Raw genomic sequence first — 15,792 nt, forward strand, 5'->3', positions numbered from 1 at the left:
CTCTATCAGACAAGTACTTCCTGTCCACACGGACTGTGCTCTATCAGACAAGTACTTCCTGTCCACACTGGACTGTTCCGCAGCTCTATCAGACAAGTACTTCCTGTCCACACGGACTCTTCGGGTGCTCTATCAGACAGTGTGTCATGGCAGTAAGTGCACACAGAAGTCTGAGAGGTTAGCTGTCTGACACTTACGATCCTAACTGAATACTCTCACTGAGAATATTAAGGACGCCTCCCTCAGGGTGGGTGCTATGTCTAGTAGTACATGGCCAACACAAGATGGACTTAATGGTGTTTTTGTCTCATATTGCTGTTTTGACATTTTTTTCTGTCTTATTAATCTTTTGTTTGCATATTAAGGTTTCCAATGTGTTTTGTGGTGGTTCTTGTACATTGTTTCTTTTGTTTGTCTGCTTGTTTTATAAAGGAAAGGAAAGGACACTGAGTGTGTGGGGAGGTGGAAAGAAGGATTAGAGGAGGAAAAGTGTAATCAGAATATACTATATGAAAAAAGAATACAAATAAAAGGGTTTGCAAAAGTGTTTTAATGCTACTCTCAAAGTGTCTTCATTTTAAAATAGTTAACTATATGAATGTTCTGATGTTAAGATATAATTGTTCAATATTGATATTCATAAATAATTTACAGTTAATTTTAATTATGATAAACTCATAAAATCCACATAAAAGAAGTTCTTGGGTGGCTAGAAACAACAGGATACAGCAGCAATGCTTAGCAATCACCATTTCCCAGATGTTACCAGGGAGAAGGACTAGTTAGGCAAGAAAAGTGTGACTAAGGAGTCAGGATCCCTGATGGGACCTGATTAAATCAGTGTAGGGAATGCATATATTTAGGCATGCAAAACAGAGAACAAATGATCTGGTTCATATAATAGATATAGTGGCCTGCATGATAACACAATTAGCCTGCTTTGCAAGAAAGGCTCAGCACTGAGCCATCTCTTGCCTCTGAGTGCCTACTATGAAAGAAGAATTCTACATAAATCTAAGGATTACTACCGAATATAGAGATATAAGGATAGCTCTGCATAGATTCAGTAAAGCCAGGGATAGTCTCATAGATTCAATATGAATGACTTCCCCAGTCCCCCAAGAGAAACAAGGATTTTATTAAATTGTGAATGGTAGTTAAGGACAGCTTTGGAAACAACTAGATGTCTAGGAGACAGGCAAGGGGTGATGGTAGGCCACCAAAACAAAACAAAAGCCCAAAGGTACTTGGGAGAAACTGATGGTTTGTTTCCTAATGTGGTGGATTTTCTTACATTCGTAAGAAAATGATGTTAGAGAAGCAGCAGAGATAAATTATTGCCTCCTCTATGGATAGTATGGCAGGTGCTCTATGCACAGGAAAGATGAATTAATAAGGGAAGCAGCAAAGAAAGTCTAGGATGTACTGATACAAAACAGCACGTAAAGGTTGTCCTTAAAGATCAAGGAAACTAGAGCAAAAAGGATAGATGTTGGGTGCAGATAACATTAAAGTTTCTTGTTAAAGAATTATTGATAAATGAACACAGTTCGTGTATTGATTTAGACTTCTAAACAAGATTTCACATAGCCCTTTCTAGCTAAACCTTAGAGTTAATGCCAAGTTACTTATGTTAGCCAGTCTTCTGAGGATGATCAGTGGCACTTGGCTCTCACCATGATATAATTTGAAAATTACCCTGTTCATGTTCCAATGGTTTTCTACAGAGAAAAAAGGAAATGTTTGGAATACTACATAACGACTGACTGGATATCAAGCCATTTATCTAACAGTAAAATAATTTTGGCCAGTGTAGGTTATGTGCAATATAAGACAGTGTATTTATCTCTTTAAAAGTCAGAAACGGCAGCTGCCAATTTACCAGCCCCATGCCTGTACTATCTGAACTTTATGCCCAATATGGTGTTTCGATTAAGTGAATGCAACTCAATACTAAGCTTACATTCTTACTTCAAAAGGAAAACACAACTTGACAACTTGTTCTTGTTAAATTAACTAAATATTTAACATATATTAAAAGCTAACGCCACACTAATGAACAGCTAAAATGGAGGTAATTGTTTTGACAGAGTAAAACAATCATTCTAACTTTATGAAATCTAATGAGAAAGTTAGAACAATAAAAAATAATACAAAGTCTTTATTTCGACCAATTATTCTAAAACAAGTTCTTAAAGGAAAATTTAAATATTTTCAAGAGTTAAATATATTTGCTGTGTGATTGGTTCTATGCTTCCTTTGCTGTGTGTCTTCTACAAACCAAGGAAGACAGAAGACAATTTATTATCCAGATCCACAGTTCTTAACCTAAGCTCAGCTTTTTTATGAATTTATATCGAACAAGGTTTTGACTTGGCTGTTCCTTTGTCTTACACATTAAAAGTCTGAGCAATATGAAGGCCACCAATGCAGGGGTCTCGGGACACTGGGATTGTTAAAGTGAAATGAATCTTTTGTGTGCTGAGTTTCCTAACAGGCACTTACCTAGCACAATGATGTAAAAATACTACAATGTTGGATTAAGTTTATGTTCTATATTTTCAGAATTCTGTTCACCAGAACATAATAAGGAACAGAGAGACAATGCAATGGTAAGAATTACTGTTAAGGAAGGCAGGTTCAGCAGCTGAGAGCACTCAGTCTTGCAGAGGACTTAATACCTACATGAGGGCTCACAACCACATATAACTTCTATCCCAAGGGCATTCTGTCCAATGCCCTCCTCTGACCTCTGCATGTACCAGGCACCCATGTGACACACATATAACCATGCACTCACAACATAAAACAAAAGAATTATTGGCACAGTTTATCTTTCAGACACACATGCTTTGTTGATGAACTCTTCTGATTTTTATTTTTTGTCCGTGAGACACAGAACCATCACGATTTTCAACTTCTTCCTTCCAAACACCTTTTAACATTTTTGTCAGGATTTTTTTAGTAATTAATGAAAATGAATGAAGTACAATCTGATGTTAATTTCATAAACAAGAATTTTTACTAGTTCAGAAAAACAATCTAGTTTTCTTTGCTATATAATTTTAATAACTTAAAGCATTTTGAAATAGTTACAACTAAATGAAACAATACAGGAAAAATTATACTGGCAAATAAGTCAATGTAAACTTGCATCCTAGAGGCCACAGCTTAGGAGTAAGGCGCTTTCTTTTTCTCTTTTTGGTTATACTGATGTATTTTTCTTTTTTGGAACCACAGGGCTTCTACAGTTATCTTACCTTACAGTTTAACCACCCATGCACTTACAATAGCTTGTTCTCTAACACTAGGATCTTTGAAAAACAGAACACAATAGAAATTTAGGACACTTTTAAGGTAAAATTGGAAAAGACTGGTTTTGTGAAAGTATAAGACTGTGGATACTCAAAACATGGATTATACATCCAAGTTCTAAAGCAACTAATAAATGTGGAACATTTTAAATTTATTATACATATACATATACATATATGTGTGAAACATCAAATTATATGTTGATATTTAGCATGAAAATTTAAATCACTTTTGACGGGTTCTTATATTTTTTAGATTTCTAACAGAGTTTGGATTGCTTTTCATGTTAACTAAAATGCATATTTTAGCTGTTTTAACCAAAATGATGTTTTCTCCTTAATATTTATATTATTTAACATTTCTTCAAGTGCCACTTAAAATTAATGGTTTAACATAAATGCTAACGATTTCAATAATAATCAAATGGGCCTCACAGAACCTACAGGCAAACTATTACATTTTCTTGATTCAGGATTGATGTGGGTGGCCCCTGACTAGAGCAGGTGGTCTCAGACAGCCTAAGCGAGAAGGCTGAGCAAGCCTTGAGCGTCAGTGAATAGCATCTCTCCATGGCATCTCTCCAGTTCCTGACTCTTGCTTCCTTTCTGAGTCCTTCCTCAAGTTGCTTTAGGTCATGGTGTTTTATCAGACCAGTAGAAAACCCTAAGGCATGCCTCCAAACACCAAGCAAACGAAACTATAAAACAAAACAAAACCCCATTATATTCTAGAGAGAACAATATCCTGATGGTTTTTTTGTTGTTGTTGTTTTTTTTTTTTTTTTTTTTTTTTTTTTTTTTTTTTTTGGTCTTTTCGAGACAGGGTTTCTCTGTGTAGCCCTAGCTGTCCTGGAACTCACTCTGTAGACCTGGCTAGCCTCGAACTTGCCTCTGCCTCCCAAGTGCTGGGATTAAAGGCGTGTGCCAACACTGCCTGCCTATCCTGATGTTTTAAACAACCGGGCTGCCCTGACTTAAAAACAGGTCTTTCTGAGCTCACTCATTTCTTCCAGGCCAGTTGTCTTTTTTGTTTTACGGCTCCTCTGACCCCCGCCCCATTTTCTGGGTAGTGTCTTTTACTTAGTTTTATACTAATTCTCAGTTATCTACCAGATACATTTCTGCATCCTTACTCACATTTTTGTTTGCTTATTTTCTATGTGGTTTAGTATTAGTATATACAGAGCTCACAGATGTATGGGTCATAACAAAATTCAAGCATTTTTGCTTATATAAATACAACTTCGTGATAACAACGCTAAGGGTGCTTACATGCCCCATCAGTAAAGTTGCATGATCACATGATCCATAAAACTGAAAATCTCTATCAGAAAAGATCACTGGCCCAGGCACAGAAAGGGTCTACTGATTTATAATTTGCCAATCTGCTCAGTTTTTATAGCTCTCAGAAGGTTGTAGATCTAGGTGATTTAATTTTCTTTGAATTATTATATAATTATCATATAATTTCTCCCTTCTCCTTTCCTTCAATCCTTGTCATATACCCTCCCTGTCTTCCTTCAGATTCATTGCCTCATCGGTCATTAATTATTATGTGTATATATGTATATACAAAAATCTCATGTTACTTGTATGCATGTTTTCAGGGCTGATCATTTGGCATTGATCAACCATTTTGGTGACCATTTGGTGTGCTCTTTCCATCTATTTCTATCCATATTTGGTTAGTAGTGTTACAAGGCCCTTCTACAGTATGTGTCAATAGTGAATTTATCTCTCTTTTGCCTTCACTGAAATGTGTTCATATTTCACAAGGAAATACACTGTTTACTACTACTGACTTTGACTACATAAGGTTTCTTAAACTTGGAGAATTTTCTTTTGTTAGCTTTCTAAGAATCCTTTCATACACAAGTGCAATATTCAACATTTTATATTCTGACAATTTATCATTTGACAATACATTATAGTGTAGCATTATGTTTTACATTAAGCAGTACTAAAATTTTTGTTAGGATCTTTACTGAATTGATAGATACTCTAACTGTACTTCCATGCCTCTCCATTATTCCATCTTCATTCACCAAGATTTATTAGATGGGAATGGTGTACTAGATATTGAGAAGCTGTTTTCTACTCTGACATAATACAAATACTTTAGCTCTATGAACAGATGACAATGATTATGGAAAACTGATCTGGACTAAATGTGGTCTATAGAGTGTAGTCCCACCTAATTTGGAAGCTGACACAAGAGAATTACATGAGCTCCTAAGTTCAAGGTCAGCATAGGCAATCTCTTGTTTTTAAAAAGAGGGAGTGATAAGAGGAGCCAGCCAGCCAGGAGAAATCAGTAATTTTATACAGAAAAGGTTTCTCAAGCTTTAGAGCTCATGGTATCTGAATAAGACAATTTTATCTTTAAAATTGTTTCAAGATTCAGTAAAAATATAACAATATACACGTAAGTGAGAAAAACAAATACAATTTTGATTAAACACTAAAATGAATATTTACAAAAGTCTGTAATTTCCAAATTTCTACCTGTTAAGCTATCCATGATTCAACTCACAAGCTTTTAACTCTTCCTATTAAAACTTCTAGTTTTATTCTAATTTATACCCTTGTGTTAAGTTCAACTAAGTAGGGTACTGAGCAATATACACCTCTAAGCAATTAATGTACTTAGGAACCAACTCACAAGATATTTGCACAACAATAATAACAACAAAACTCCACCTAAGATAAAAAGATAGAACTGTCTTCCTGAAGATGCCATTGCCTTTAGAAGAACATTTGCAGCCAAGTAGCAAGGCCATCTCTTTTACAGATTTGCTATGTCAGCACATAATAAATTACTCATTTAATTACAAATCATTATTTTAAAGTCTTTCAAAATTCAAATCTCCAATCTCCCTCATCAGAGAACCTGAAATTCAGCATTATAGACAATTAAATGTCATCCAGTTACCTGACAGTAAGCTAAGGCTGAATGGCTATGAAGCTGTCCACAGATCTCATTCATCTTACTTAGCACAGTATTTGCAGAAGGAACCCTAGTGTAAATGTACACACTCTGTTTACACTACAGAAACATTACAACTATAGACACATGGATTCCTTCCCAGAGATCTGAGGTTTGAGTTGAAATACAGACAGGATCAAGTGTTTTTGATAATGTAGATCTTAACATTTTCAACTCTTCCTTTGTTTGCTATCAAAAGCACTCTTAATATTCTAGATACTATCTTTACCTTATTCATTTAAACTCTAAAACATCTGTGTAATAAAAATATTACTCTCATCTCAGACGGCCTTTCATCAAGCAGCATTTAAAAAACAGGTAAACATCACAAGAAAACATAACAAAATGCTTAAGGATCTGACTATATTAGACAACGCAACACTTATTTACACTGTAACTTACTCTAAAAGCTATTTGACCTTGAAGGCTTGAAATCTGTAACATATTAATCTAAATATAAGTATAAACTTAGAAGATGTCTCCAAGAGTGAACTATAAAAGCTGAAGAATGTATGTACTCTTGCAATTCAGTTAGGTTTTGCTACAATGTGGATTTCAGCATCTGAATGAGACTCAACATCATGCAATAAACCACAAGGAGGAGCACTTACTTAGGAGTAGAGGGACCCCTGGGCCACGTTCCATCTTCATTTTTTTGTTCTATCACTAACACCTGCAAACACGACACAACAGAGGGTGTTTTTCCACAGCTATGAAGGCAGAGCAGCTTCAGGAGACAAGTGGACAAGGACTACAGTAACCCACTATTTAAAGGACACAGACAAATGGCCTGAAATAAGTCAGCATTGATAGTGAAGAAGAAAAAAGGGGAAAATATCACTGCTTCCATAACTTTAAGAAAGTATTAGCCAAATAATAGAATAAACGCTGTTTCAGTTTAAAAGTGTATGCTTTTAAATTGTATTTATACTTGTAACATAAATTATACAATTAACAAACGCCCTATCACGGGGTATATGATGATTTAATTATTATTATGCCAATACTGAGAAACTGTGGAAAAATAATTCCAAACTGCACATTATTTATAATTTATTTTGGGCTTTGAAGTTAGTGTTCATTTATATGAATTCTGAAACTTTTTTTAAGAGATGTTTTATAACATTTATGTATTTATCTGTAGTGTGCATGGGTGTCAATGTGTACAGGCACCCGTGATATATGAGCACACATGTGCCTTGATGCGCACATGGAGACAAGAGGACAATCTGCAGGAATCATTTCTTTCCCTCCATTAGTGTGCATGGACCTCAAAGAGTCAGACTTGTCAGCAAGGCCTTTATGCACCGAGCCATTTGCCAGCCTTAAATTATGAAATCTTTTAGTATATAACTGACAGACACATTTAGAAGAATTTCATAATAAAATTATGAGCACTCAAGTTCCCTGCTGCAGCATGTGTCAGGTAGATAGAAGCCATCTTAGTCAATACAGAATCTATGCCAAGACAAAGCTACTTTAAAACATCCCCAGCTCTTTCCTGTTATGTTCTAGATTAATAAAGAAGCCCCTCTTCTAACTCCTATTAAGGATCAGTCTATATAAGGAAGAAAAAATTTAAAAATATTTAAAAGAAGTTTCTGATATTACTAGTGAGAAACTAAAAACCTAAATTTTCATGGTAAAACTATAATGCAAAACAATAAAATTGAACTGAAATATAGTTAACTACAACCTTGAATATATCCTACATACTTAGTCTCACTAACTCTTTCTTAGAGTTACAATTCACAAGTACTGTGCACACTATAGCAATAGTCTTCGGTGGCATATGTGCTTCCAACCCACTTATATATGGGCTTTTTGACCTTAGTCACATAAAATGCAACAGATAAAATGTAACAAACAGGTAAAGCATGAAGTGTGAAATGTAAGTGATATTGAAATATTCATCCAAAACACTCATGTAACTTGTTAAAAGGACAGATGTATTAAATCCTGAAGTTGTCTTTAACTGATGCATTTCAGACTCAGAAATGCTTTCTGCTGTGTGTGTAGCTTTCAAAGAGTAAGTGCGCCAAGCACCTACCGCCCTGGTCTCTCTCTGACATTCTTCTCCTTTGCCTATCAATCAGTTATGCACAACCCCAATTTTCTAAATATCATCTCAATGTGGAAGTATATTCTTTAAAAGATTAAGTAGAATTTATTGAGTAATTCACAACTTAAGATTTTCTTTACTACAAGTTGCAACAACAGTGACACATTACCAACTATATCTGTATAAACATAAATACTATGATAATTTGGAGGACTTAAATCAGATATAAAACAAAGAATTTCAGCTATTAAAAACATCCATTTAGCATTTACTGTTGTTTAGCAATATTTCAATATCTAGTAGCATTTTTACTTAAATTCCATATTTTATAGCCATAGATAGTATTAATAAGCCACAAGAAATAATAAAATTCAATCCTTTATATAAATGTATCAGTTTTGGGGTAGTTTTGCTTATTGTTAACATTTTTGAAAAATTCAGAATTTAAAGGAAGATAGGGAAAAGTCATTCAATATGAGCAGGCAGACTCTTCAATAATCTCTCTCTCTCTTACTTTCTTTTACCTATTTTTAAGTTATGTACATTTTTGTGTATATATACTGGTATGTACACATGAGTCCAGGAACCCGAAGAGGCCCAAAGAGGCTTGGAATCCTTTGAACCTGGAGTTACAGATGGTTGTGAGTCACCAATGTGGATCCGGAGAACCAAGCTCAAGTCCCTCTGCAAGAACAGTATGCGCTCTCAAGCACTGAGCACTCCTCGAATCCCATTTTCTCTTACTTTCTAACTAAGGTGCTTTACCTTACAGTGAGAGTGGAGCGCGCAGGATAAAATTTGGGTTAAGGAGATAGCTCAGTGAATAGGAGTGCCTGCGTGCTCTGATTTCAAATGCTCAGCATGCACATAATAACACTGGGCAGGACTGTATGTATGTGCCTAGAACTCCGGCACTAGGGGCTGGGTATTGGGATGAGAAAAGTAGATTTCGGGAACTCAAAACACTGAGCTACTGGTTCAGTGAGAAGCCCTGTCAAAAGAATAATGTAAACATAAAGAAGATGACACTGATATTCTCCTCTGGTCCCTGTATTCACATTACATACACAATATTTTTATTCTGAAAATTTTAGTATATATATTCTTTGAATCATAGCTTATCTCAAATGAACAGAAGTCATCACAAATATTTAATCTCATTAAACTAGCTTAATTCTCTCATCAAGTCTAATTTTCAACTTGACAAATGCGTATCTATCAAGAACATCAAATTCTTTAACTTTCTAAGACCACATTTTCTCTATATCTGGGAAAACAACATCCATTAGATAAGGCTACTAAAACACTGAATGCATTAACTCTACATCATTTCAAATAGCACTCTTACTTCAAGTACCAACAGATGGTAGGTAATCAGAGCAGGGGTTTGTGTCTGGTAGGGATGGAGGGGACTAACAAGGTCTTACTTGATCTTCAATCAGGCAACTTTCCTACTGTGTATCTGAATTTTGTAGTTTCACTTAAGAATATAATGGCTAAAATGAGTTTGAAAATCATCAAAGTTTTTGAGATTCTGGAGGGAAGTATATGGCTAACAGCGCTATTTCTTTTATTCTTTAACAGATTTTAATTGTATGTGTTCAGGTGTGTTTGTATGTGTGCACATACATGTGTGGTCAGAGGGCAATGCCAGGTGCCATTTTTTAATCTTGTTTTTGAGGTGGGTTCTCAGTGGAACCTGAGCTTTGCTTGTCTCCTTCACTCCAGTGCTAGGGGACCCACCTGTGCTGGGCTGTTATCAAACTCAGGTCCTTAAGCTTGCACAGCAAGCACTTGGCACACTGGACTAGCTCCTCAGCTCCCAAAAGTACTGTCTTTGCTAGCCTAGCATAATACTTGACATACAGTAGGCATTTACTAACAATCTTACTTTCTCTGAGTTTTTTATAACGCTATCACATTACTGATGTTAACAATTTTCAAATAAGCTGGCAAAAGAAAGCCATCTACACACTGAATCACCAGTCATGGTTAGGCACTAGTTACTAAAAAACAAACTAATCAAAATATGAACCTTATAGTCTAAGTATATTTTTTAAAAAAATACTAGTAATAGAGAAATTAGGGGAGAAATTCTTTAAAGTAAGATCACTAGCTATTGAGAAAAAGCGGGATAGCGCTATGACTCCTGGATGGAATCTGAAGGGTAAATTAATGTAATCTGATGCACCTACATAATGGGATGAGACGACTACTAGGAACATTTGAATGTTTAAAACATTTTACAGGATCGATGCAGGGAAATGGGAAGAATGGTACATCAGGCAGATGGATAATGCATTAAAAAGCATACTGTAGGCATCCTATGGTAACCAAAAGACAAGAAGAATAATCTAAAGATGCACAACCATTCAAGAGGCTCAACAGGACCTGCATGCTGGCTAAGCGGTCTGGACTTCATAATCCTTAAGGACTCAGAAAATATTTCTGAAAGGCAAATAACTAGCTATGTATCTCAGAATGAAATCTGGTAAAGGAAGACTTTGTAAATATGTAAGAAACTAGAGGTAGCAAGATGTGTTGAGCATGAAAGTTAAGTGCGGGACAGGAACAGAAACCAAGAGATAGCTATAAGGTAGGACCAGTTCCTCAGTGTAATTAAACACCCTACTTTCTCAATATATTGAAATTTTTGAATTATATCATAAGGGAAGATGAAATTGAGAGCTGATAGACTCAAGAGGGATGGGCAAACTAAAGTTCACTTAGCTTACAGCTCTGCTGAGTTTACTGTAATGCAGGTGTATGCATCACGTATAGTTGCTCTTACACTGTTAATATGGAGAGTCACAGTTGCAACAGAGACCTTATTATGTATGGCCAGAAGAGACAAAACCACTATCTGATCCTTTATAGGAAATCTGCTGATCTTACAACATTAGCTATTGTTACTGAAAACAATCTTAAGAAATAAGAGTGTTTCCAAGTGCAAGAAGGAAATTAGAAATTGCTGTTATTGGCCAAGGAGGCTGGAGAAGAGTTAGAAAGAGGTAGCATGAGACAGAGCCCACCATATACTACTCACGACCCACAAAGTCTTTTATTGCAAAAAGTTGCATTTAAAATAGACATCACTGTTGAGCTGGAGAGATGGCTCAGCTTTTAGGAACATTTGCTGTTCTTGCAGAGGACCTAAGTTCAGTTCCCAGCACCCAGTTGGCTAACAACCATGGGTGACTCCAGTTCCAAGGAATTCAACACCATCTTCTGGTCTCCACAGGCACCAGGCATGTATGTGGTATAGACATACATGCAGGTACTCACACATACACGTAAAACAAATCTTACAAAGAAATAATTGCTAACAAATACCTGTCCTTGGTATAGGCCAGCATCCTGGATGGTGCTGTCTGGCTTATTCAGTGGCTCAAATGTGTTACTCATATACTTGTTCCACAGTCTGGCCTCCTTTTCATCTGGAATATTGAAGATTTTTCTTATTTCCTTTTCAATCGTATCTGAGATTTAAGAAGGGAAGATATGTAAATACAGTACACTTAAAAATAGTCTATTAGTTACAAAGAGCTAAATTCTTACAAGACTCAACATTATAAATTTATTAAAATAAGGATAAAATAGCAAAAAACAGATAAATATGTAAGAAATAATTTTAAAAGCTTTGCCTTAAGATTTTCTATGTGCTGCTAAGGGAGGAAATGATAATTTTGACAGTAACAGATGGTTATTTGAGGAATTTAAAATTGTAAAAGGTAAAAATTAAATTGTCTAACACAAAAATGTAATTTGTTCCACAGGGTAAACTTTTAACGTAATATAAAATCACTGTATTTCTAAGACTATGTGGAAGTTAAAAGCTAAGTATGGGAAGGAGATTCCAACAATGGTAAATATTCGTATTCATAATGCAATCAACTGAAGAATAATATCTCATGCTGGCCCAGTGCACCCGAGGTTCTACCTGGGCAACTGCAAGACAAGGCAGTTAATGCGTGAGACACTGAAGAATATAAAATAGAAGACTTCTCAGCAGGGGAACAAAACTTAACTTTACATGTGGTTAAGATTCTCAGAAGACATATGTAAAGATATGAGATAGCTGAAACAGTAAGTAAAAGTGTTGGGTTGAACATTAGTAAAATATTTTAAGGAAGCATTAGAACAAAATTATGTTCTTAGCAGTTGATCTCAAATATATAATGTTGAATTTTATCTCCTACTGGACATGTTCAGTGCCAATGCAACAACTTAGAAAGTAAAACATCAGAGACAAGTATTTCAGTCCTAAGATGCCAAGCTATTTCAAACAGTCTTTTGTTGTTATTTTACTATAAGTCATATGGGCAGTACAAGCCGAAAGCAGAGTATTTTATTAATTTAGCAGCAACACAAAAATGGAAATTTAATTTTCTAATTTTGGGTAGATAATTTACTAGAGCTTTTTAAAAATCAGTTTCAATCAAGTTTTTAAAAAATACCACAGGGGTAAGTATGTATGTATGTATATATATATATATCGCCATGTTTTGCTCATTATCCTAATTCTAAGCAATTTGAAACCATACATTTAACAGAATAAGAAATTTCAAGTTATACAAAAATTCAGTTCATTTACAATTTTATGACATATATTCACTGTACCTTTAAACAGTATTAGGATATTTAAAGTATTTGGGTTAAAAATCTGTGTCAGATCAAGCTTTCTGATAAACAGATATTCTACACAAATTACATTTATCCTCTGTAAATTTTTATTTAGTATGTCAAGTAAAAATTTCCTACTGGTTGTTTTCAATGTAGAAATTAAAACCAGTTGATTTCTGGAGTTTGTAAGTAAAATAATTGCCTAAACAAAAGTTTGAGATGGACTCAGATTTTCTATAACATTTTTGTTAAAATAAAGATTTATAAATCGCTAGAGATTATGATTACTTAAAACGTAGCTTATTTATATTCCACTTGGCTATTGATCTCTAGCTGGCTTTTCCAGAGCCCAAAGGTGGCGTGTAGGTGCTGGGAAGAAAGTCGCCAGCAGCCTGCCCCAGCCAGCGAGGTGCCTTTGAGCACAATGGTGGCAGGAACACTTTGCAGGCAGGTACCCATGGCTGTCTGACTGGAATCAGGCTAACTCATAGACAAAACCCATGCTGGGCACTACACCTGGACAGGTCACATGCTCTGCATGATGATTTACTATTCCTATTTTGCTAAACTGGTCCAGTTGCCTTTCAGTATTTCTTCTTACAACCCTGAGTATGTCTCTTATTGGCTTGCGGTTTCCAACAAGGTCACTGTTATTACTATCTTGTTAATAAATACTCTATTTGAAGATAAATGTGTTCTTTGTTAACATTGTACATTATAAAGGTAAGAGGAGAAGACAGGCTAACGGGGCAAATAAAGTCTAATTAGATCACATACCTATATGAACATCTCACAGCTAGACATATTAGCATACGTAATTAACATGTGTGATTAAAAAGTCTAATGTGTTAAATTCAGTCAGTATTTGTACATTTACATTTTTTTACAGCTATAGAGAAGTGGGTCCACTGAGAGCTTGAGACTGATTTTCAAACTTCTTCATGAACAAACCCTCAGTCTGCGAAACAACATCAGACCTGCTGCCTCAGCTACTTACCTGTAAGGAAGGAAATACCAACTGGCTTTTCTTCCTCTATACTTAACCAGGTTTTGACTTAAATTTATATTTTGATGTTATGGCATGCAAGTTTTCAAATGCTAATTTTAAAATGTATTTGGTTTTCTTAAATTAAAAGTAGTACAAACATTAAATCATTTAACAAACATAGTGAGAAACAAGCTAGCCCACTGTGAGCTAAGACATATTACAAGGAAGCTGAGGTGCTGCCAGGTCCATGAATAAGCTCTTAGAAGGTTAGCACCACAGTTGCCTACAGCCAGGCCCAGGTGAACACCTCAGGCAGGGTCTGCGCGGGAGGGAGCCTCCATTACCTATTGTGTCAGCTTTGCTAAACCTCCGAGTTACAACATTGTTCATGTTCCCATTCTCACAGAGCTTCAGTTCTGTGAGGTAGACTTCTACTTTGCAGTGCTTTACAAACATACCCTGTTCTACCACCTTAAAAAAAAAGAAACAAACAAATTAGTATGAATTCTATCAGTATATTGCATTCTCATAGTAACTTATCTTTAACAAGGCTTAAAAGAAAAAACTACAGATAGCCAAGGAAATATAATTAGCAAGTATAATCATAATTTAAAACATTAGCAGTTTAGAAAGGCATTCTACTAATTTGTTAATATTTTGGCATGTCATAAACAGTAAATTTACTCAAGTTTAAGCAAAATGATTATAGAGTTCTCTATACAATTCATGTATAGCTCTGAATAAAGATAAAGACAGATGCCTACTTTTTAATAATGCTGAGATAGAAAACATTCATGCAACTGTAAGAACATTTGTACTTTATGTAACTGTACCTTCGAGGCCTGTTATTACTATTTATGTTAAAATACATCTTTTAAAATGACAGCTCTGGCCCTGTAATAGATATATCCATTTCATTCTAAAATGACTTTGTCTGACCTTCAAATGTGTATTTAGTAAGTCTATATAACACACAAGCAAATAAAAGAGTAGTCAAGCATGCAAGTAAATAAAATATAAAATGACAAAATATATATTAGATTCACCTTTTAAATAAGTATATTTCCTTTTGCTCTTCTAAAGGTTAACTGTAGGATTTCAGTCATGAACACTGTTTCTGAAAATAGTAATTGGCCTGATACATGATACATTAGACAGATATGGCAAAGGGAGGCTCCAATGACTTACGCAGACTAGCAGTCTCATATCAAACTCAACATAGGAATTACAACTCTTTCATGTTCAGGAAAAACTGTTTAAACTCAGGGTTTTTAAAGAGTTTATCTGAAGTTTTCGGTATAATCCAACATGAATTTAATTCCTTGAATATGTTCTCTTAATTATGTTTGTTACAAATCTTTAAGAGAGTCTCACAGACTACATATCTCATATTTTAATAGGCTTAATTCACAGTGTAAAACTTAAATTTTGACTCAACTAAGATGCTTCAAATCTCTTACACAGAATAGTGCTGAGTTTAAAGAATGAATGTTAACAATATATGGAATTATAACTTTCTTGTAGATAATTAATAATTTAAAAACTAGGAATCAAATATTATTGCTACCAACAAGTTTGGGACTGGGATTCCATAGCTGAGTAAAATCCTAAAATACTATACTTCTGTAATTCTATTTTACTTCACTGATGTCTACATTACAATATTCTTTACTAAAATTAAATGTTCATTTCTTAACTCAAAAGCCTGCCGTTGTTTCCTTTCTTTCCATATCGTATTTAGCTGTAAACTCCACAGTGACCTTACCCACTCCTTCCCTATCACAGTGACCTTACCCACTCCTTCTCTACCACAGTGACC

The 15,792-nt window shown here is 35.0% G+C and overlaps 1 protein-coding gene across 9 annotated transcripts in view; it reads right to left on the reverse strand.

The window, feature by feature from the left end:
• The window catches only part of Usp15 (ubiquitin specific peptidase 15), a 95,304-nt gene that overhangs the window by 54,959 nt on the left and 24,553 nt on the right, over window positions 1-15,792 (reverse strand). For 4 of the 9 annotated variants that reach the window (XR_004112887.1, XM_031349969.1, XM_031349968.1 and 1 more), the window contains 2 exons: window positions 14,318-14,444; window positions 11,696-11,841 (listed from right to left, as the gene is read on the reverse strand). Coding sequence is in view for 8 of the 9 variants with exons in the window: in XM_031349974.1 (XP_031205834.1) it covers window positions 11,696-11,841; window positions 14,318-14,444 (273 nt within the window). In the remaining variant the exon portion in view is untranslated. Of the gene's footprint in view, window positions 1-2,851; window positions 4,013-6,911; window positions 6,974-11,695; window positions 11,842-14,317; window positions 14,445-15,792 lie in introns of those variants that run through there. The other 5 variants (XM_031349965.1, XM_031349964.1, XM_031349972.1 and 2 more) reach the window with 3 other exon arrangements.

This window comes from Mastomys coucha, unplaced genomic scaffold, assembly GCF_008632895.1.
Source record: "Mastomys coucha isolate ucsf_1 unplaced genomic scaffold, UCSF_Mcou_1 pScaffold4, whole genome shotgun sequence".
NCBI lineage: Eukaryota > Metazoa > Chordata > Mammalia > Rodentia > Muridae > Mastomys > Mastomys coucha.